This window comes from Strigops habroptila, chromosome 5 (assembly GCF_004027225.2).
Source record: "Strigops habroptila isolate Jane chromosome 5, bStrHab1.2.pri, whole genome shotgun sequence".
In the NCBI taxonomy this organism is placed as follows: Eukaryota; Metazoa; Chordata; class Aves; order Psittaciformes; family Psittacidae; genus Strigops; species Strigops habroptila.
In genome coordinates this window covers 69,011,412-69,035,518 of record NC_044281.2, presented here as the reverse complement: position 1 = coordinate 69,035,518, position 24,107 = coordinate 69,011,412, and the positions used below count along the sequence as shown (strand labels likewise).

The 24,107-nt window shown below is 44.2% G+C and overlaps 1 protein-coding gene across 2 annotated transcripts in view; it reads left to right on the top strand.

Annotated features, from left to right (window-relative positions):
• Positions 1–24,107, top strand: part of NT5C2 (5'-nucleotidase, cytosolic II) — a 67,829-nt gene that overhangs the window by 4,564 nt on the left and 39,158 nt on the right. Inside the window, exons 1-2 of one of the 2 annotated variants that reach the window (XM_030487943.1) lie at positions 1,351–1,431; positions 21,558–21,678. In XM_030487943.1, the coding sequence (XP_030343803.1) occupies positions 21,578–21,678 (101 nt within the window). In that variant the 5' untranslated portion in view covers positions 1,351–1,431; positions 21,558–21,577. Of the gene's footprint in view, positions 1–1,350; positions 1,432–21,557; positions 21,679–24,107 lie in introns of those variants that run through there. The other variant, XM_030487942.1, reaches the window with a different exon arrangement.

The following is a 24,107-nucleotide window of genomic DNA, read 5'->3' as shown; positions in this document are numbered from 1 at the left end:
AACGCTGCCCTGATGTGGGCTTGGTGCCCAAAATGGGGTTTGTTTTACCCAGAACTAACAACATGTATTAAAGGCTGGTGCTGTTGGGTACTTCCCCTCCGCGAGGCAATGGAGCAAGGCTCACAGAGCCTGTAGAGCCATGATGGGCCAACTATCCCTAAGTCAGCAAAACCTTGCCCTGCGGCATGTCCCAGTGCGTGGAGGGCAGCGGCAGTGCCTTATCTCCTGGAGTAGAGCAGAGTGAGACAGGGAAAGGCGAGGGAAGCGTCCTTGGAGAGATAAAGGAAGCATCATGACAGTGGGGCTGGAAAAGCTGCTGCTGGAGGAGGGGAGGCCACCACTGAGGCATGGGAAGGGAGACTGGACCCGGGTGCCAGGGGTTTAGCAGAGCAATGTGGGCCCAGAACAAGCTGGGCCAGCAAATGGCTGCCATCACCCTTGTCACTGGTGGGGACCACCCCGAGGTGGCCAGGACCCCGCTGGGGCTATGGCCTTTCCCAGGCCTCCACAGTGAGGAAGAACAGGCAGAAAAAGGGAGGCTTGTTTTGCCAGGGAGGTTTTTCTGCATGGGACTTTTTTGGCCGATGCTGGCCCAGTTTGGTGGAACTGGGACTGAACCCATGGATAGCTTTTGCTCTGCACAGCCGTCCCCAGAGCCTTTCCAGCTTGGACTGCCATGCCCACACCTATGACGGACGCAGGCCTGTGCTCACTGGTGGCAGTGCACCTTTGCTTGGGATGGGCTGGCAGGACCCCAAGTGTCCCTTGCATCCCTTGCCATCACTGCCCTCCTCACAGCGGATGGGTCTCCCTCACCCCAGCCTGCACTGCAGACACCCCCCAAGAGTCATTAATTTATTGTGGTATTTTAACCAAAGCTCTGGCTCCTTCAGCCTTTGTGGCACGCTGTGGGGGCTCAGGCAGGCTGGGAGTGCAGGGCTGTGGGGTGCAGGGCTATGGGGGTGCAGGATCGGGAGGTGCAGCGCTGTGGGGTGCAGGGCTATGGGGGTGCTGGACCGGGAGGTGCAGGGCTGTGGGGTGCAGGGCTATGGGGGTGCCGGACCTGGAGGTCCAGGGCTGTGGGGGTGCAGGGCTGTGGGGGTGCAGGGCTATGAGGGTGCCGGAGCGGGAGGTGCAGGGCTGTGGGGGTTCAGCCGCACAGATGCCGCCGGGAGCCATGCCCTGCAGTGGTGCTGTAGGGCGGGTGCGTGCGGCCATGGGCCGGGTTGGCACATTGCCGCCGCTCCCCGCCGCCGCTCGCTCGCGCGCGCGCTCTCTCTCTCTCTGTGTCTCTGCGGCTGAGCGCCGGGCTCGCACACTCTCCCCGGTCCCTACCGGCGGGCGGGGCGGGCCGCGGCGGCGCCTGCGCAGTGGTGCGGGCCGGGCGCTGCGGCAGATCGTGCGGGGTAGTTCTTCCGAGCGCGGCAGGAGGTGAGAGCGGCCCGGGCGCGCGGGGGCAGTGCGCGCGCGCGGGCGCGGGTGCGCGTGCGCGACGGCGCGCTGGGCGCGTGGCGGGGACCGTTGCGGTGGTGGGTGAGGTGGGGCGGGGGGGGGGAGCGCCTGTCTGTGTGTGTCTGTGTCTGTCTGTGTGTCCCGTTCCCCGCCTCGCTCCCCTCAGGCGGAGCGGGGTCCGTCCGCTGCCTTGGCCGGGGTTGAGGAGGGGAGGGAGGGGCGGCGAGCGGAGCCCGAGTGCTCCCGCCGGCGGCATTTCCCCTTCTGCCGCTGAGGGAATCTCCTCAGAGGCAGCGCCCGCTCTGTGTGCGCCGGGCTGCGCCCCGGAGCTGCCCTCCCGCCGCGGGGCAGGGTGGCGGTTCGCCCGCCGCCGCTCTGCCGCCGTGAGGAGAAGGAGCCCCCGGGACGCTGTTTCTAAGCGGGGTGTCCGTTTCCGCCTTCCGCCCCACGTGGAGCGGAGGGGTCCCGGCGGCGCCTTCCAGCTCGCAGCGTGCCCCGGGGCAGCCGCCGCCCCAGCCGGGCTGGTGGGTATGGGCGATCCTCTTGTCTGAGAACAGAGAGCCGCAACGCTTCCCGGGCAGCCTTGCATCGGGGCGAGGGTTCATTGTCACTGCTCTGTTTGGTTCGAGTTGCTCTTGGCAATCCGGCTGTATCAGGCTTGAGCTGATAACCTGAAGCCAGGAGCGAGGCACCGAGTAAATAAATCAAATAAAAAAACCCAACGCGAAACTGCTTTGCTCACACTTTGCTTATGCTTCTTTTTAATCCCCTCCTTTTTGTGCCAAAAATAATGTTGCAAAACGTATAGCGGAAACGAACCTACACTGGTGCCTGATAGACGCGATGATTTAATAGGGCAGCACAGTTTCTTGTAGCACAGGCAGTTTTAAAAATTCCTGGAACCACTGCGATTATGAAACCCTCAAGTTTGTTCCCTCGCTTGTGTTTCTAAAGGCTGCCAAGCTGGATACTGAGGATCCTCTTTGACGTGTTCTAGAGAACGTTCCTCCCAAGGCATAATCGCTTATGTTTTAAAATGTTTAATTTTTCTTTTAGCGCTGGAAGATTTACTGTTTGAACCTCAAAGATTGCGAAATGCTTTCTGAGTAGTCACTTACAATCGTCTCCCTCTCACCTATCCAAATTGTCTTCTGTGTCTGTTTAGCATTACATCTTGCCACTGACTGAGATAGATGTATTGATCCATATACCTGTTTGTCACTGGTGAATAAATTGAAAATATGAAGATTTTCAGCTGCTTTCAGGTGCTGTGTGGTTTTACTGAAAATCAAACAAAACTCAGAGCAACATATTGATCTTTGGTTCACGTGCTGATCGTGTAGTTCTAGCAGGGAGGAAAAACCGTGGTGTTTCACTTGTGAACCGGTCAGCTCTGGCAGTCTGTCACAGTCCTTGTCAGCCCCTGTCAACCTAAACATATTTTAGAGTAGAGCTGCTGTTTAAAATAACCTATTGCTGTTAGTCCGGAGTCCCAAAGATCATTCACGAACTCGCTGGTTTGATTAACAGCGGTTGGAGTTTGTTCAAGCATAGACGTACTTTCATTATATAGCACAATACAACCTTTACTCTGTACAGCGTCATTCAAACAGATTGTATGGCGAAATGCACTGCTGAGTTACGTTTAAAGTGCTCCATTGAATGAAGCACAATTGCAGAGATAAATGGGGAGAAAAATTGTAAGAATGGGAGAAATGTTTTCAGCTGAGGTCTGAAATTAACAGCCTGTTAGTATGTGTGCATTGGTAGCATTAATGTTAGGCGCTGGGTTTAGGGTCTACGCTAGCAAAAATCAGATGCAGGCTGAAATTTTCCCAGGCAAATTTCCAGCTGGTAGGATAATAAGAATAATAACAATAATAATGATAATGATAATATCCCCCTTGAATTGTTACTCCTTGACATGTTCGATTCCTAATATAGCTTGAATTGAAAGTTAACAGACGCTTCCTAAAACCACTAGAAATATTTACCCTAGACTTTTTTATTATAACTTCCAGGGGAATGTTTGTTTTTGAGAAAAACAGAAACCTTAGTGTGGTGTTTACTGGCAAACACTGCGGCGTTGTGCTCTTGGGAAACATTGAAAGGAGTGTTTTATTTCCTTTAAAAATATAGTAGTGTATTATTTTTGTATCGGAAGTAAAAGGGAAGCAAGCTATGAAAATAAGATGTGTAACTGATGCTTACTGAAAAGGCAGATGATAGGTTTATTTGCTCAAATCGTACCTGTTTTTTGCAGTTCATCTTAATAAAATAATGCTCTGGTTAAAAACTGATAGATGGGTGGTTAGCTCACAGCATAAGGTGTTATCTGGGGATGGCTGCAGAGCAGGTTTGCAATGCTCCCGGATGAGCTGAGGTGATCTGCAACCTTTGAATCCTACAGAAATTGTGGGCAGCGACTTGCAAGGAGGTGCAGGAAGAAGGGCTGTCTGCAGCTCTGCTCTGAAAACCCTGGGCAAGAGACAGAAGTGGCGTCATGCAGTTGCACTCAGTGAACCCGTTCTTCTGTAGGAATTTGGAATTAGGGGGTGCTGTAGGATCTGAGTGGTTCAGTACCACACAACCTGCTGGTGCTTGGCCGCTAGTGAAAACCCTGCAGAGGTCTGTGACGGCCCGAAGTAATGTTACCACCAGCTGCTTGGCCTGAGGAAGGTGGATTAATGGTCTCCAGCCAGAGACTGCAGTGGAAAGTTGTCATAGGAACTGGCTTGCTGTCTGGCAGGGCCATACTTTGTCTTCACTCCTTTGAAAGAACACCTCAGTAACTAATTGCCTCAGGATAAGAAGTACTCATATGCCATCCAGGTCAAACACATGGAGAGAGTAAGGCACTACAGCTGTACCCCAAGGGAAACTGAGGACAGCGCTGTATGTCAGCAGAGGACAGCCTGGGGATGAGTTCACTGTGCCTGCTGTAGGCCATGTCCTTGCCTCGGGGTGGCTCGCAAATGCTGGTATCCTGATATAAAACAGCTGTGGCTTTTTAGCAGGGTGAATAATAGGACAGAAAACTGAACAGAATGTGCCCAGGAGTAGAAGCCTGGTCTTGCTCTTCGGGGTGTGTTTGGGATGAGGTATGTTACCAAGTCAGCGCATGGGAATTCTTCACTTACTGTCTGTACTGCATCTACTGTGTAAATTTGATTTATTAGTGTCAGCAGCACAAATATAATTTGAAATTACATTTGAAATGACCATGATCTGGGTTGGACTAGATGGTCTCCAGAGGTCCCTTTTAACCCTAACAATTCTGTCATTCTTCAAAAGTTGTCTATTCTATGCTGAAGCGTATATTTTTCTTTGAGTACCTTCAAAGTGCACATTCATATAAATATTTCCTATTGTAAAATGTCTGTTTTGTGCTACTAAAGAAATTATTATTATGCGTCATGGTTATGATGCTCATGGCAATGAGCTGTAATTTGCTTTTTAATCATTATGACTCCTTAATTGGAATGATTCCTAAAATCTTGGGCTGCATACTCCACATAGAGAGCATGTATAACATGAGTCTGCTTTCTTAACACAACCACAGAGCGAATCCACCATGTACAATAAATAGAAATTAATGTCTGGTAAATAGACCTTAAAAAACATCTGGACAAAACTGTGTAGGTATTTAAGGTAGCCACTGTAAGCAACTGATAATCCAGACCTGCCTGCAGAAGTATAGTCATGAAGTCTCATGCATGTGTTTGCAGGGCTAAAAAGGAGCTGGGGAGACCTGCCTGTATGAAGCTGTACTAGGAAAAATACATTGTATTATATGCCAACATGAGATCAAGAAGGGAGCCTTGGTAATTCATCTTAAGAATCCCGTAGCAGTCTGTGTTGAATTTTAACTACTACCTGAATGTGTGACCATGTGTGCACCTTACTATAAGGTCAAAAGCAGATTTGCTTTTACTTCCTGGACAGTTGGGTCCCGAAACCTAGGGGTAGTGAGTGGCTTTGTGCCAGCCCTCTTAGTCCTATCACTTTGTCAATTCTGGTACAGGATGGTAGAGGCTAAACTTGTTGCTTGCTGGTGACCTTAGCTTATCATCCTCTGGGCATGAATACCTGCTGTAGGATTTGCCAGCACAGCCAACCCTTTTATGGTAGTTTCATTAGAGCTAAAGTTCTGACTAAACTGGGGAGGTTGGAAACCCCACTGTGATTATCTGCATGCAGCCTTCTCTGAACATGTAAGCAAGCAAACAAGTGGTTTTTTACCCTGTGCATCATATGAGCTGAAACTGCTTCAAATTCTGCAAAGATGTGAGCTCATTAAATGTGGAGGGCAGGAGTCACAGCAATGAGATACCTATAGAAATGCTGCTGGGACAAGAGCAACCTATTGGTTTCTCTTTCGAAATTAAAGCGGGCAGAGTTTCTGTAGGTGGATGGAAGAAGAAAGGAAGACCCAAGGATATAATTCTTTTGAGATTCGAAGGCTCCAAAATGAAGTAAGTTAGTAGAAACAGATGTGTGGGAACAATGTACCCTAGTACTGCTTGTGCTGTACCCATCCTGTAAATAAGAAGACAGTTGCGGTCTCCAAAACTACCATTCCGGCTCTCTTCACCACAAGTGATTTATTTAAAAACAAAGGCTTCTTGAAGTCATTACGTGGTCCAGACTTAATTTAGTTATAGAGTATTCACAGCTCCCAGCTGCATTCCAGATATTTTCAAACAATGACTTAGTATTTTGAATATACACTTATTACAAGATTATCATTTAACTTTGCTTAGCACAATTGGTTCAGAGGAAGGGGTAAAACAGATTTCCTCTACAGGTTTCTGTGGGAGGCTCTGCAGTAGAGTGGTTTTCCACTGTTTACTTAAGAACAGGCCTTTGGATTAGCTGGCTTTGACCCAGGCCTTGTAGTTCTCCCTGTGAACATTGGCATAATACATAAAACACTTAAGATACATTCTTGCTGGATTTTCAGGAAGCAACTTCTCACTGAACCCTCAGGAAGGTACACTTCCCCAAAATATTTTCCAGCCAGGGTGGTCCAGCTTTGGCAGTTATGCTGGCAAGGTCTGGGTTGTGGGACCTTCTGGGTGGGTTGCCCCTTTCTTTTGCGAGGTGCTGCCTTTCACCTGGCTGCAGCTGCTGCCTGCACTGCTGTGGTAGCAACAGCTGCATTCCAGCTGCGTACACTGGGTTCAGGAGGAAGCGTTTAGCTGTTCAGGCAGTGTTTTGTTGCTGGAATCAGTATTCCTTATCTCCTTTGGAGGATAGTAGCTGTGGATGGGAATCAACTCATACTTTACTACTTGGACTGTGCTCCTCTTGGCATTTGCATCTAATGTATATTGCATCTGGCCACGGTGTATATACAAGAGAAACTTTCTAGTCGGCTTCTAAAGTAACCTAGAAAGGAAGGTAAAATCGAAAGATTGCAAACTGATGGTTTAGCATACAGCATACTAAAATCTCTAGGCCAGCTGAGTTCAGCTGGTGTTTGGGTTGATTCAGTTGGTGTTGAGTTGCACATAGGCATGCATGGCTAATAATTAGGAACATGGGGTCAGAGAAGAGCATGTGAATGTTCTGCCCTCAGAAACCCAAAGAGGTGCTGAGTGAGATTTATGCTAGTGCTTTGTAATCATAACACAGCAATTACCAATAATAACATCTGAGAGTAAGGACTAGTAAATGGCAAACTGCTTAGGTAATTTTGGAAGTTAAGAAATAAAACCAGTTGCAATTAAAAATAAACAATTTTTTTTACATGTTGATTTCTTTTGCTTTCTCCATGTCCATCTGAGATACCTTGGGTTTTTTCCCCCAACGGAAGAGCTGAGCATGTTGGCAAAAGTCTTTCAAATGTTTCTTTCTGATCTTTTCAAGGCACCTTTTTGGATATTACAGAGCAATTCCATTTCAAGACTATGCAAAGACATATGTGGCCTTTGAAGTCACAGTAAAGCGCTGCAAGATCTGGTCCCGAGTGTCCTGGTTAAATCATGTCCTTTCTGACACCCTATGCAGTATTCACTGAGACCTTTTAAGAACAGATACCCATAGGAGCTGCATAGTTGTTTCTTTTTCATTGCTTGTTCAGTTCCACTTTTTTATGTTATTCTCTGTGTGTGCCTATAGGTCGGGATGAGTTCATTCCCAAAAGAAAACACTGATCAATTGAATATAAATTGCAGGTTCTCTGAGCACCAGTTAGCTTGAGGCTGACCCTGGAAACAGCTCTTCCAGTTGTTCCTGTAGCTTTCCCGTCATTGAATACAAGTAGCTGAGTGAAGCTGGAAAGAGGAATTTAACATAAGCAAGCCAGACTGGTAAATCATCTGTTAGTTCTGCTGTCTGGAAACTGAGGCAGGAGTCAGATTTCATTTTCCGCTTCATGTCCCAAGCATCGGTTGGACCAGTGATGTTTAAAGCAGGTCAGCAAGACAGTGCCTGTTTTGAGTCTTCCAATACTTGAGGATGCTGCATTTCCACATGGCTTTCCTTTGTTAGAAAAAAAAAGGAAAATGAAACATTGCATAAAGGGAAGTACAAACGCATGAACAGGGTCTCTCTGGAGGGAGAAGTGGTCAGCAGACCTTTTCCACCTGTAATCAAAAGCAGGGCTGCAGCTGACGGGGCTGAGAAAAATGATTAAAAATGAGCATTTGCTACCTGAGGATGTAAGTGGTTCAAGTAAATAGACACAAGCCCCTTCTTCTGTATTTTTCAAAATACTTGCTCTACCTGAAAGTGTGGCTGCTAAGCAGTGACTGGCATTCCAGATGATCTTCTGTTAAGTCCTTTTTAGTTAATAATACAAATTCAGCCTCTAGAAGACATTAACTTTCCTGTACCATTAACCAATTTGTGACTGCAGACATCCTGAGCAGAATGTGTCTTGCACATGCTCTGGTGTTTTTATTAGTATCCTCCTTATAGTGGTGTTGAAATGGGATGATTTTATAGAGAGTATATTAAAAATTGTCACTGCTGGAATCAGCAGCAGATGTGATATTTTATGAGCAAACTTTATACTAATTGGAAAGAGCTTTACTAGCTGTGATCTGAGATCGTAGAATCATAGAATGTTTTGGGTTGGAAGGGACCTTAAAAATCATCTAGTTCCAACCACCCTGCCACAGGCGGGGACATGAGGTGAAATAGCCATCTGTAGCCTTCAGTAATTTGGGGACATTTTCACTTCTGATCCAGAGAAATAATGCTGTAGCCTTTCTAAGATTTTGTTAAAAATGCTTTTGTAATCTAACCTTTCCTATTTTTTTTTTTTTGTTCATGTGATAATAGATTAGGTAGGTTGTTAACCTCCTAGTTTGCATGTATTTTAACTTCTCTTGCAATATTCCACTAGCAGTTTTATGAGCCAAGGACAAAAAACTCTGCTTGCTAAACTTGAGCAATCAGGAGGGAACGAATGATGAAAAGCTAACAATGTTTTACTCATCCACCACTCATTTTTCTTCACAGAGTAGATGTTAACAAAGACACCAATAAAAAGCACTTTCAGCCCTCATAAATCGATGTGTGCTGGTGGGGTCAAGAACAAATATTTGAAAGGTTAGGACATGTAGAGAACTGTCTTCCCATGCTGTGACGCTCAGAGCCAGGCTGGGATTTTTTTCAATTGCTGTTTTGAAAGCAATTAGAAGGAGGCATTTCTGTGGTTGCACAGGAGGCTTTGTGGTGGCTAAGAACAGAGCACAGGAAAGGTTTGGGGTATATGCCTTCATCAGGCTTTTTCTTTTAGTGGCTACAGTAGGTCAGGTAGCATGCTGAAAAGAAGTCCTTCTCAGGCAGTCAGGGCTGTCGTACTACTCTGCTTGGGACAAACAATTTCAAAGGCTTTTTAGAATCCAGGGGGTTCAAGCTGTTCACTCAATCTGCAGCAGGAGCTCGACTGCACTATTGAGTATGTCTTCAAGTTTACACCCAACAAGATACTTGAGGTTCCCTGAAGAGAGCAGTCCTGGCCAGAGGGAAGGTTCAAGTGTTGGGAATTCTTGCCTCTGGTTTTGGGATAACAGGGACCTGCTGATGATGCCTTCTTAGTTTTCGTTAATGTTCTCTCACCTTTCAGGCTGACAGGTTTCTTCCAGGTCACAGCAGACGAAGTAGGTCTGCCACTTCATCCATGTTCCTTCTGAGTGCCGCCTGTGCTGCTACAAGTACAGAGAGAGCACTGTGTGTGTCGTCCTCAGCTCCTGTGAGGGAAGAGTCTCCTATGTCAGCAGGATTGATTTAACATATTAAAAAACAGTGAACTGAAGGGACCATGGAAAGATGACATTGTTTTCCTCAGATGAACCTAGCGGTTTGTGTTTTGCTTGGGTAGGGTAGTAAGAAGTTTCCGAAGAAAAGAAGTTGATACAGTTGGAAAACCATAGAATGTAGGCCTTTGGTATCACTTGATAAAGCTGAGACGGTTAGGTTATCAAAGAGAAGCCAGAGACTTAGCAAAAGCTCAAAGTCATCATAGATTAAGTTGTTTTACTGATGATTTAAGTTACGTAGGTTGCCTAAGAAATGCTGTATGAATTAGCAGTGTTTTGGAGGAGCGTGGGAATACTGTAGAGAAAGTATTTGTAAAATTAATTTACTTGTACAGTTTCCTGTAGTGGTGCCTCAGTACTACACATCTGTCAAGATTAAATGAGGTTTGAGGGCTGATAACATCTAGGTGGGAACACTATTGTGCCCTAAGGACAGAATTGTAATTTCATTTGTAATCAGGCAGACTATAATTACTATGTTTGCCTCTGATTAAAAAAACAGGTCAGAAAGGGAATGAATTTTGCTCTTTATGTGGAGGGGAACTTCACACTGTAAGAGCACTTCAAAACACCTACAGACTTCACATTCCCTGTTTTTTCATCTTTGTGTTCGCTCTGTTTGTAGGTTTGTGTAGTTTGCTTCTCATTGGCAAGGAGCTGCTGTGTGGGACTGCTGGCTAAGAACAGAGCACAGGAAAGGTTTGGGGTATATGCCTTCCTATCTCCATGATGAGTGATAAGTACATGTCCAAGCTCTGGTTTGGGGAGAAGGAGGATTTCAGTGTGGCTTGAGTGAGGAGTGCCTGTGGTTACTGAACTAGGAGGAACATAGAGAAGCAGGGAGTTGTACTTCTGGCCTTTGTGGGCATTTCGGGAGTGTTAGAGCCAGCCCAGGGTGATTTTGATGAGCTGAGCCTGGGTGCAGAAGGCTCTTGCCTTCCTCATTTGAAAGGCTAGATCAGTCTCAGGGAATGCTTCTTGGAAGAGAGATGGGTAACTGTTATTAAGGACAGAAGTAGGAAGGTGGAGAAATCTGTAGTGGGCTGGTATACATCTGGAGCCCTTTATGTTGGGATAACTGAGAATCAAGATCCTCTTTAAATGATTTGTGTATTTATCTTCACGGTGCCCTTTATAGCTGAGGATATCGTTCTTTTATGTTGTTTGTGTTTTGTGGACAAAAAGCAAGTTGAAAACTGGCTGAGTTTTGCTTATTAAGTCTGTGCCCTTGCTGGCTATTAAGGCTGTCTCTCCTGTGTCTGGCTTAGTTCCACAGTCCTCAGCTCATCCATCTTCTTTTAGAAAGATGGGTTTATTTGTCAGTGATCTGCCTCTTATTGGTAGGTAATATCTCAAAAGGAAAAGAGACCATGCTAGTATATGAGCATTTGGTAAGCTTTCTCCTTGAAGGTGGGAGGAGAAGGGAATGGCACTGGAGAAGGAAACTCTTAGCAAAGAAAAGTTCTCACTGGTTTTGACAGAGCAGCTCTCAGAATTACTGGATCGTCTTCAGCTGTTGATCTCAGTGTTTATTTTCAGTAACATTTTTTATGAAGGAGGAGCCAGTGTTCTCCATTTCAAGTATGCCAGCTTCTTCCCTCAGCAACATGTCCCTTGGCGAGTACTGTATCCCTGGGGCTCACGCTGACTAGCCACGTGGCTGAGCAGGGTCCATTCTCAGCGAAGGCTGGAGGGACATGTTAACTCATGTTTCCAGCCTGTGGAGATGGTTCAGGTGCTGCTTCTACTGTCACATCTGTTTATGTAGTCCATAAGAATATAGAGAGGGCCCACCCAGAATGGAAGAGGGTTGAAGTGTCTCTAAAAAGTTATCCTTATTCTTCCTTTTACTTTCAAAGATTACAAAAAAACCCAGAATAAGCTTCCAGTATCTTTGCTTTTTCTATAAAATATTAATGAAGTAGGGGTGTGATCTTCAGAGGCAAGGGTTTTTTTTACCAGTAAGCACAGTCAGTAAGGAAAGCCAATAAATATGTCCTTCCTCACCTTCAGTGTTCAGAAGATAAAGAGGAGTTCTGGCTGTTTGCGTTATCCAAGCTGACCCAGTTGCATGCTTTCAGAATGACTGTGCTACTGATTGGAGTTGTGCATCTCAAATACTTTGTCGGTTGCTTCCGCGCTTCTGGAAAGGCCCGTTAAGTCTGTATTTGCTTCCTGAAACACAGTGGAATCTAATGAAAAGGGTCATTGTTTTGAAACACCGTGATCTGCTGCCAAAAGAGCTACTGTTGTATAATCCTTAATAGCAGGTTAGAGTGGCAGTCATTCCGTGGTTTGAAATTGGTATGTGGAAGGATGGCTTTACAGTTCTTTCTCCAGGGATGGCACGTCTCATCTTGTTCTCTCTTTGGGAACTGTAGCTCAGACAGAAGTGTTCAGTTATGCATTGATATTAGATGCTTGCACAGGTTTGAACACCAAGTGTTACTTATGGGTGACAAGCTGAAGGGGATGGAAGAAACTGGCAGTTTCCTTCAAGAAGGAAATGCTGAGTACCAGGGGTTATATTTGTCTAATCTTGCTGGCAAGTTCATTTGTCACTAAAGATGCTTCAGGTTGTTCTGATGTAAAGGAATAGAGTTGGAATAGAAAAGTTTATCTTGAATTTCCTTTTTGATTTGCAGAATTCAGTGTGTTCACTTCCGTGCTGACATTTTTGTCTTTCATGTCATTTATATTAACCTGCAGCTTGGCTAGCATGCTGTCATGCTTCATCTTTGTAGCAATAATATTAGTATTTGCAGATACCAGTCTAACATTGAGTTCCCACTGTGATGGGCATTTACATCAAATGCCTACCAGTTTTCAGCTAAAGAACAAGGGAAGTCTTGAATATTTTCTTTAGGGAGGACTGTATTACAGCAGAAGGATCAAATTCATCTCTAGTTTTTAATCTTTCAAGACGCTGTGCAACTAGAGCAATTGCTTGCAGGAAAAACAGTGAAACATTTGAATTATCTTACGTGTTTTTTACTGGAATTTAACAGCTGGAACCAAAAAGCAGTGAGAACATCTTAGCCAGGTCCATGCTTGCTATTGGCAGGCGCTCAGTTGGACAGCAGTTTGAGAACCTCCTCAGCAGCAGAGATTGCTGCAGGCTGCCGAAGACCTTTTCCCAAGGAAGCGAGTTTCCCAGGGCTTTTAGGGTGCACAGTTCATGCTGGTGTTTGTCCATTCACCTTCTCTAAAGGTGAAACTTCTCTCTGGAGTTTTCTTTCCAATTATTGCTTGTGCCTCAGCCTCTTACTCACTGATACATTGATTTATAACGCGAGGAAGAGTCACCTGAAGCATGATACTCGGTTTCACTGACCTGGTGTGTAGCTCAGACTGACTTTTCTGCATTAATTCTTGACTCTGAAAAAAGACTGATTTAAACATCATCCCCTGCCCCCTGCATTTAGAGCCTTCTGGTGCTGGAAACACTATTTCAGAAATTTGTTGTTTCATAATTATCTGTCCTCTGTTAGTATTTCTTTTATGTGGATTTATTTAATTTCCAGGCATGGGCTCTTGTTCTGTTGTTGCTATGCTGAGGGCGCTCCGCAGTCACACTGTTCTCATGTGCATAAATGCTTTTAGACTATTTTCAAATCACCTGCAGAGCCCTTCTCTGTAAATTGGCAATCTTCCACTCCAGCCTTTCTCTCACAGCTTTATTATTTCCCCAGTAGAATCAGTATTGTTCTTGAATGGGGACAGCTATCTGAAGACAGTTTTCCAGCAGTGTTTGTAGCAGTGGCAGATAAGCACATAGAGTCCTGCTTGGTAGTCTTGTACATCCAAGGATTATATTTGACCTGCAGTCACAGCATCTCCTTGGGAGCTTGTGCTCACTGATTCTTCCCGGTGGCCTTGCTCTTCTGGATCAAGTCTCACATTCCTTAAGTATGGTCCTCCTCCTTTTTCCTAGCAGTGGGATGATACAGGGCACATTAGACTTGGAGAAGTGGAGAACACCTCTAACAAGCTGTTTGTGTAAGAAGCAGTATGTTGGAAACAACTGAAATGTTAATTCTGCAGGAAATAGAGAAGCATGATCTATATGGAAGCTGGAAAAAATGCTAATTAGCTCACTGGAGAATTTGTGGTTCCCATTTCAAGGCAGTAAGCTCAGTTACAGATAAATGAGGAGAATGGATGGTCTCATGATACTCAGAGAGGGTCAAATTTGAGGTTTGCTCCTTACAGAGTTGCACTGCAGATTTCATAGTTCTCCAGATTCCTTTCTAACCGCCCATGAAATTGATGATAATTAAATAATGCTTAAAATATTTTAAATAACCAGTGCTCCTTGGAGTTCCTGAATGAATAGAACTCCTTGGACAGAAACGGATGATCATCTGAAGAAACTCCACATTTATCTGTGGTTTTTAGTGTGTCTAATGCATTTGGGTTCTGGATTATTACTGGAGCTATAGGCACTGTGCAGCCACTCTGTGGATATGGTTGTCAGTAGAAATCATAGAATCATAGAATCGTAAGGGTTGGAAAGGACCTTAAGATCATCTAGTTCCAACCCCCCTGCCATGGGCAGGGACACCTTGCCCTAAACCACGTGGCTCAAGGCTCTGTCCAACCTGGCCTTGAACACCGCCAGGGACGGAGCATCCACAACCTCCCTGGGCAACCCATTCCAGTGCTTCACCACCCTCACTGTAAAGAACTTCTTCCTTATATCTAATCTAAACTTCCTCTGTTTAAGTTTGAACCCATTACCCCTTGTCCTACCACTACAGTCCCTAAGGAAGAGTCCCTCCCCAGCATCCTTGTAGACCCCCTTCAGATACTGGAAGGCTGCTATGAGGTCACCACGCAGCCTTCTCTTCTCCAGGCTGAACAGCCCCAACTTTCTCAGCCTGTCTTCATATGGGAGGTGCTCCAGCCCTCTTATCATCCTCGTGGCCCTCCTCTGGACTTGCTCCAACAGCTCCATGTCCTTTTTATGTTGAGGACACCAGAACTGTACGCAGTACTCCAAGTGGGGTCTCACAAGAGCAGAGTAGAGGGGCAGGATCACCTCCTTCGACCTGCTGGTCACGCTTCTTTTGATGCAGCCCAGGATGCGGTTGGCTTTCTGGGCTGCAAGTGCACACTGCCGGCTCATGTTAAGCTTCTCATCAACCAACACCCCCAAGTCCTTTTCTGCAGGGCTGCTCTGAATAGTCTGATAAAAAAATCCATGTAAAATATATATTTGATATATAGCCATTACTTTTGCATCTGGCTTTATGACAGAGATAAAATTAAGCCTGAAATTAAATAAAGTCCTGTAATAAGCCACATGAGTAGCATTCTCCCTTGTTATACCTTACCAGTCAAGAAATAACCTGTGAGTTACCATCATCTATCAGTCAGACCATACTCAATAAATGTATGGCTGGGAATGCCAATTTCACTAAAAGCATGCTCTTGGAAAAAGCAGCTTCATTGATGTCAGTGCTGTGGTGGTGCCCAGGAGAAACAGCTACCCCCTTCCTGCAGGAGGACTCAAAGCCAATGTTGCAAGCTTGGAAGTGGGAGAGTTAGTACAATCCACGGGTCAAGGAGTGTGTTATCAATCCATTGTAATCAGTGGTTCTTTGTATACTGCAAGTATATCTGAAGGGGATCTATAAGGATGCTGGGGAGGGACTCTTCCTTAGGGACTGTAGTGGTAGGACAAGGGGTAATGGGTTCAAACTTAAACAGAGGAAGTTTAGATTAGATATAAGGAAGAAGTTCTTTACAGTGAGGGTGGTGAAGCACTGGAATGGGTTGCCCAGGGAGGTTGTGGATGCTCCATCCCTGGCGGAGTTCAAGGCAAGGTTGGACAGAGCCTTGGGCCACAGGGTTTAGTGCGAGGTGTCCCTGCCCATGGCAGGGGGGTTGGAACTAGATGATCTTAAGGTCCTTTCCAACCCTAACTATTCTATGATTCTATGATACAGGCTTACTCCTGTAAGCTCAATACTTGTGCTTGTGGTTAACCTTAACCGGTTCTTAACAGCAGATCTCTACCTCTTTAATACCCTGTAATGGGCATACAGAATTATGCTGCTTAAAACCAACCTCAGGCATTAATTATCATGAGCTTTGAAGTGCCTCTTGAAAGTAATTAAATATTCTAATAGGACAAGTGTATTTTGTCCTTCCTCCCATCATGAGCCTGAAGCCTTGCTGTCAGAGAGGCAGCCACCCAGAATTGGAAGTTCTTCAAATGAAGAACTTCACTTTAGGCACAAGGAGAAAAAAAAGAAGTCAGTTTCCTGGTTTAGGTAATTTACAAGCTTCACTACTTATATTTGGAAACTGGCTTTCCAGTGTTGCCAGAGATCTCAAGTCATGGACATATTAATTTTCCAAAAGCATCAGTAATTAAAAACACCTTTTGGAATCAGTTTGCCATTGGCTATTAAGCAGAAGCGTTGGCAATAAAAGACAGAGTGGTTTGAATTGTCATCCAGGGCTTGTGGGGGAGAGGGAAGGAGCTATGTGAATTGGGAAGGAACACTGCGAACTGACAGAGCTGCTGTGTGAAGCTGCAATCCAGAATAAAATCAGAATGTCATTCAACATCCGTGCAATCGCTGTGGCTTGGAGTGGGTCAGAAGCTCACTGATTCAGGGCTTTTGGGGGAGAGGGAAGGAGCTATGTGAATTGGGAAGGAACACTGCGAACTGACAGAGCTGCTGTGTGAAGCTGCAATCCAGAATAAAATCAGAATGTCATTCAACATCCGTGCAATCGCTGTGGCTTGGAGTGGGTCAGAAGCTCACTGCTTCAGGGCTTTTGTCACGCTTAAGTACAGGTAGTTCTCAGTCTTAAAGAATCTGTAGGCATGATCTAGATACCCATTGTAACTGATGCCTTGACCAAGACTTGTTATATTTTTGTCTTCTAGTTCTTCATTAACTGAATCCAGTGTTGTCATCTGCAGTGCATTTCCTAGGTTTGCTATCAGGTAAAGCTAATGTAGCCTAAAATATATGCAGCTAATTATGTTAGGATTCCTGGGGAGACTTTATCAGACTGGCTAGTTAAACATGTTCATCTCTGTATCATTTAACATTCTCGTTGGTAGCAAATTGAATGGGATATGCTTTGTTATCATCAAGGGATTAACAGACTGTCATCCTTTTTTTAAAAAATGCAAATTAGAGCCATTTCTTGGAGAATTCTACCCCTTCTGCATTATTCGTCATCTCTGTTCAGTGGTGCTTCAGCTCTCTTGAGTGGATTTTAGAAAATCTCCTTTTTATTGTCCTTAGCTCTCCAAAAGTGGGACCTCCACCAAATTCAGCAAGCTCATTTATCACAAGACTTTTTTCACATTGTACTGGTAGGAGCTCAAGGAGCCGTTTGTCCTGTTTTCCAGTGTGATTTGATGGTACTCCTGAATTCTGTGATCATACTGACTTCTCTGTACGTCTGGGAGCTGTAGTTCTGAGTTATCAGGAACATGGTTCACTCTTCCCTTGATGAGAAGCCACGTAGCCCCTTGAGATGGAGCAGCATTGCAGTGGGGAGCCAGGAACTGCTGTAGGCTTGGCAAAAGCACCACAAGACTTGTCTGTACACCCACAGCCTCTGACTAGACGCAAAGCTTTTAAGTAGCTAATGTTAGGTGTGATGGTTTTTCTCTCTATTCACTTTCCACTGTGCACGTACATGTGTGGGTCGTACTGACAAGTTATTAATGATTCTTGAAGCAGAACGTGTGAGAAGAGGCAGATGTAGTGCATGGCAAATCAGCGTGAGTACGCTACAACATTGGGATTGGTTAGTGATGCTTTTGTTTTCTGCTGTATAAGCTCTCAGAGAATATCCTGGAAAAAAGTGGGATTGTCACTGCTATTTTGTTCATCTCTACATTTTAGTGTGTGTGCCTCTGATTTGGCATTGCATCATCAAAGTGTTAAACTCAGAAAAAATAGAGGCAGTGCATTTAAGCTGAACACATCAAGTGCAGAATTTTCTAACTAACTGTTGGCCAAGAAAGATAAGAAAAATGATAGTAAAACTTGAAGGGGAGTGCTTCTGGACATGTCATTTTGTATGTATGAGTACCTGGAAAAAAATGCACTGTGGATAATACTTGAAATCAGCCAAAATCTGACAAAAGAAGCAAATGGCCATATTTCAAAATATGTGCTAAAAATCTCATGTTTTTTTGGACCAAAGCATATGTGCTTAATAGTAGCTCTGTATCAAAGCTTTGAAGCTGAGATTTTAAATACTTTGTCAAAATGAACCCTGTACCATAAATGCTATCAGATGCTTAATTAAGACTGCACTATCAAGGAGCATGTTTGCAGTAAATTATGGGGAGGTGTTCTGGCATGTTTTATCTATGTAAAGATTTCTATTTTTATGTGAGGCTATTTACAAATTATCAATTTCAAAAATAGATTTGTAACTAAAGAAAGATGCATCGGATTTCACTTGCTCAGAGTTGAGAATCTTGCCTGGCTGGCTGCCTGCTCTCTTAGATGTTTATCCCAGTGGCTTACAAGTGTATGGAGTTATTCAGCCCTTCTTATTTTGCTCTCTCTACTTAGAAGAAGGAATTTATATTCAGGGATCAGGTCCTAAGTCTCTTACCCATGCAGGTAGGCTCATCTTCACACTTTTGAAGCATCAGAACAATTTCATTGAAGTCAGTGGGATGTTTTGTGTGAGTAAGACTTTTGGGTGGAGAACATCCATCACAATATCTTTTGTCAGTTGTTGCTGTTTTATTTCAGAGCAGTAAGCTATTGTCACAGTGCCAGTGGTGCCTGCTAAGCTGTAAGGCTAAGCCTTTGAGTTCACGTAATAGGAAACTTCAGCATAAGATTTTTTTGGTTTATGCTGTGTGAACATTAAAAGAAAGATTTTAATAAATAAATCAGGGCAGAAGTAATATCTTTTATTAGAGCAACTGACAGAGTTTGAAAACTTAGACATGCTTGTGTGTCCAAGGTCTCGTCTATTTTTTTCCAGCCATACCAGTTGGTCTAATAAAAGATATTGCCTCTGTCTACAAACCTTGTCCTGCCTCTGAACTTTGTTCATCACAGCTACAGCAAAGTACTGCTGGAACATTAAGATAATGCAGGCCTTTCTTGCTTGTTATGGAAACTCAGATTTTTCTGCTTTCCTCACATCTCAGCTTTTTGAATCCCAGCGCACGCAAAATGATGCTGTCTGGTTTCTCCCACTTTAGGGGAGGGTTTCATCGTATAGGAGCTCCAGCAGCTACACCAATTCCTCATTTCAGAAAGGATGTTATAAAAGGTAGCCTGCTAAAATTCTTCTACCATCTGGATCTTAGGGTATTTTGTAGGATACTACTGGTGAACTATCAGATGTCTGGCATGAATGACTGCTGGGAGCAGTTCTCTCCTAGTACCTGTGTCAGCATCTCTGATGTGGTGTGATGGTGATGGGAAGCAGATGAAGTGGGAAGAAGAGGCTGGCAGAACTGAGTCTGGCTTTGGCTGCGGGTGTAAATCTTTCAGTCTTGCTATGTGGCTGGCTGGGTAAGCAGAATAACGTAGCCCTCCTAAATGACAGGAAGCTTGGATTTGGACTTGTTTCAGCTGGAAGACCTAGAAGACCCAGAGCTGTCTTAAGAGTCATAAAACCAGCCATGCAACAGTTTTTTCAGAACTATTTAACATGCCTTTTAGAGGCCTTAAATGGATACGTCTTTTGGATCTGAATCTGTAGCTCTAGGTCAGTAGCTTTGAAACGGCTCCAGGTAAGACCAAGGTGGTGATGATCTGGACCGTTTTGAGGTATCTAAGGGGTAGATGCTTTTCCAGCCTCTGGGGACACAAGCCCTTACTGTAGTTTTTAGTCTTGGGGTCATACCAGATCCCTCCTCACTGTGCTACATGTCTCTTGGCTGCTGACCTGGAATTTGTCACTCCTGCACAGGCACTGCTCCTCTCCCAAGGACTGCTGCAGCATAAGGAGCATTGCTGCAGGCAGTGCCCTGCCTTTGAAGTGAAACAGGTTGATGCCTGTGGGCTGTTTAGTTCTGTGCAGTGTTCTGGCTTCCATCCGCCTTTGGCTATGGCTTAAATAGTTGATAATTACTTATAAGCCCTTGGTGGCAGTGGCCTGGGCTATTTTAGAAGCTGCTTCTCTCTGCATGCCCTGTTGTGGAAGTTGTGGCTGGCTGGAATGGCCTGTCGCCCTCGCGTTGTGGTGACCTCCTCTCCTGGGTGTGTTGCAGGGAATTTGGAGGGGGAGAGCTCTCAGCTCTGGCATGCAGTCCCTTGGGCTGCCTGCCAGGGCCTAAATTTGGTGACCTTTAGGATGTGGCAGAAGATGCGTTTGTAAACGTTGGTTATAGTAACTGGGAGACAAGCAGAGAATGCTGGAGGAGGGAGGATTTACAGGCAAGCTGTTTGCCGTCTGTTTGATTTTTATGACCAGCAACTAGTAGGTAAATAGACTAACATGCTGTGATAATTGCAACTGTTGCTCTTTAATCAAATTTAGAACTAAAAAAGTATACCAATTTCCTCTAGGAGAGCCAGCATATGCGTGGCCGCTGAAAGTGCTGTGACTTCTGATGCTGGTCTGGACCCTCGCTCTACTCTCTACTTTGATGAAATCATCTAGTTTCCCTTTCGTGAAGAGGGCAGTCATATTTTAAAGGTGTCTAGAAATGGTTTCTGTATCATTACCCTTGTAGCTTGTGGGTGGTTTTGTTTCTTTTAAGGAAGAGTAAACAAGCCAGGCCCTGTGGTCCAGCAGTTGTGTGGGTTACACAAGAATGTGGTTTCATGTTATACCTAATTTGGTATAACTGTGGGATGCGTCTCCCACCCCGTTCTTCACACTGACTCTAATGATACCATTGTGGCAGGCTGAGTTGGGTTCAGCTCGCTGACCAGTGGAGAATTACACAGGTTTTGTTTGCTTTTCATCTGTTAATTTTGGTGGGGGCGGACTTGGACTTGTGAGCTGAACTGACTCACCGTGTGGCTACTTCAGCATCCCACCTGGTGCCAGCGACACAGCAGGATACGTATCTGGCTGGAAGTGGGGGGCAAGCAGGATTGCCCCAGTGTGTTAATACAATTGGGAAAGGTACCCCTGTTTCTGCACTGCCAGGCCTTCCTGATGAGAAGGACTGTCTGGTGGTTTGGTTTTGACAAGCAGTACTTGTGAAGGGGTGCAGATGTTTGTGAAGATCTGCTGATTAAATGAATCTGCTAGTGATTGCACTGCTGGTGTTACAGGTTTGCAGTGTGTTCTTGCTCTGTTTTAATGTGGCTGACCTGCAGAGGACAAAGGATCATCTTTCTACTTTCTTTCCAATTGCTTCTGCTAATTTAGCATCAGTTAGGAGTTTTGTCTTTCTTAGACATCAGCTGGCCAGGGACAAGGCTCTATTTTTACTGTGTGGTAAAAGTGGCAAGGTCAGTCCCACTGGGGTTTTTGGGGTTTGCCCTGGCTAATTTTTCTCGTGTATAAAGGGTAGGGTTTCACCTTGAGCTAGTGCATGTTAGTAAATCTAGGATCAAAAATTACCCCTTTTCAGCAATGAAAACAAGGTCTCTATTTCTAAGTGCATTTTCACCACAATGGATAGGAGTGTCTTTGCAGTTCCAGCCATGTGGAAAAGCCTTCCCAGCTCTTTGTTTTAACACCCTATCTCATCAAATGTCTTGGAGAAAAGTATCTTACTTGACGTGCAAACTCAGATCATTCCACCGGGTGCCTTGCAAGACTTCCTGAGTGGCATTGCGTCTTTTCGTACCAGGAAACAGACAACTTTCTGGTGAAACAAACCTTGAGCTTAAGCAAGCTTTTCTTTTCTGTCTCTTTCAGAAATAAATAAGCATTTGAAGATGACAACCTCATGGAGCGACCGACTCCAGAATGCAGCCGATCTCCCTGCAAACATGGATGGGCATGCCCTGAAAAAGTACCGGCGGGAAGCCTATCACCGGTAAGTCGTTCATGTAACCCCAACACTAAAGTGCTGAGACAGAGGGAAACAACCTAAGCATAAAAACCACATTTCTTGGGTTTTGCTTGTTGATAAACCAGAAAGGTCATTCTTACTTTCCTTGCAGAAGTGTTAGTAGAAGGGAACTTAGAAGATAGCACAATATTGGCCTGCAGGAATTTACAAACAGTGGACTTGAGGTACATGTACTAGGGCGAGTGAGGATGTGCTTTCCTAAAGCTTTCTTAATGAAAGATTAATCCAAGTTAGATTTTGTTGATTATTTCTTGACTTGAAAGTTAGAAGCTTTCAAGTCAAGAAATACTCAGCAGCAGAACTGTTACAGTGATTGTTGGATTGCATACTGGGAGGGCATAGCCTTAGACACTGGAATGCACAAGTACAAATAAGGAAGAAATCAAATGGAATCAGAAATAAAGTGTTTGAGAATTATGTCTAGTATGCTAAATTGTGTGCACCACAGGAGCATGTAGAATCACTAGGCAGGATCTCAGCCTCCTTTCTGCGGTAGGTGTGCTTAAACCCATCTTTGCTGTAAAACAACTACAGTGTAAATAAACAAGATAGAGTACAGAATAAAGGAAATGTTATCACCCTTATGGTTTGGGAGTCAAAGTACAGACACTAAATTGTTTTCGCAAGATCCCATTGGAGGTTTGGTTGAGCCAAGAATTTAGCCCACAGCTCCCAACATTCCAGGTATAGAGCATAAAAGATGGATGCAGTCTGTATCCTTATCAGATGTCTGGACTGTTACGGAGTTAAAAACAACAGCATCGAGTAATTGTCAGTATTCTGTTTGTGGGAGGTGTATCTTCAAAGTTTAGCTTGTTTAATTTGGGAAGTCATGCAGTATGATTATCAGAGTATGTTCAGCAGGAGTTGGGGAGACATATGTCTGATATAGAAACAGAAAAAGAAGTCAAGCTTCCCAACCTCATGCTTAAATGCCACATTGCATTTGTGATTCATATACGGTGGTATTTCTGAGGAAGTGCTTGGAAGTGTTAGATATCTTTTGATTCTCCAAATGGAATATAATTTGAGAAAACCACCTTACCATCATATGATAGGCCAGGTGTGCAAGGTGCAATGTCTGAGGGTAAGTAATGGATCCTGTGATGAATTTCTGAAGCTTTCCAATTTCCAGTGAATATGTTTGGACACATGTCTTATGTGATGGCAATATTTGAGTCTCTCTGTGTCAGGTGGTTTGTCAGACATAGAAACGTCTAATGAATGTCACTATGTATATCATGTAAAAAAAGAGGGATTTTATACCATTCCCTGGCAAAATCTTCACCATGTTGAAGTCGATGACAGGTTTACCTTTGTGTCATAATTTTACATATTATTTTAGTTTTGTTACTCCTGATGTAGACTGATGGAAATAAAGTCAGAGTAAGGCCTTTTTTTTTTCCTTAAGTATTTCCTCAACATTTGTTATGGTTAGGTGCTGACAGTCTGCTAAGTGTTGTACAAGATCCAAAGGACGCAGTACTTATCCTTAAGAGCACACACATTCAAGTCCTCATCATATTTACCTTGCTCATGTAAGAAGTCTTTAGAATTTTAAATTTAGAATTTAGAAGAATTTCCCTATGGAAGATGAGAGTTTACTCATACAAAGGAGGGTTTCCCCGTAGGAGCTGGGATTGGTAGTCCAAAATTAGTCTGTGTTACAGTTTAAGTGCCCTTTTTTAGAATCTAGAAATGTCTTATTCAAAACATACTGAGCAGAAATGTTGCTAGCACTTCAGATTTTCGTGGAAAGCATGACACTGGAAATACATTAGAGGGAGACACATTTTTTTTTTTTGAAACTACTATCCTGTTTTAAAAAGAGAGAGAGGGAGGGAATGAGAGAGAGGAGGGAATGGGAGAGAATGAGAGAACCCAATGGCAAGACTGTAGTATAAATCTGTGCTATTAATGGCTTTGGTGTACCAGTTTCATGGGAGTTATTTTGATAATCTAGTATTGTAAGAATCTGAAACAACCTCATTCCAGAGGCAGTGTTGTCAGATTTCTATTTCTGGTGTTTTTTGTGATCTCAATGTTAACAGATGTGATGTTACTTAAAAGGTAAGTGCAGACTCAAGGAAGGACTTTAAGATTTAAGGATAGAGAAGGACTGAGGTTTTTCACCCTTATTGTTTAATATTATACTTTTTGTATTATAACAATTGTTCAGATGTGGAAAATGTGTGCTGGTCACAGCCATCAGTTCTAGGTTGTAAATTTGTTTCAGTGAGGTCCAAGTATGCTCTGACTCTTGGATATTGCTAAAGCACTATAAATTTTATGAAAAGAGAAATGTGAAAAACAAGGCATTCACTGTGAAGATTCTTTTCTTTCTCTTCCTTTTTCTTTCTCTTCCTTTTTCTTTCTCTTCCAGTCTCTCTCAT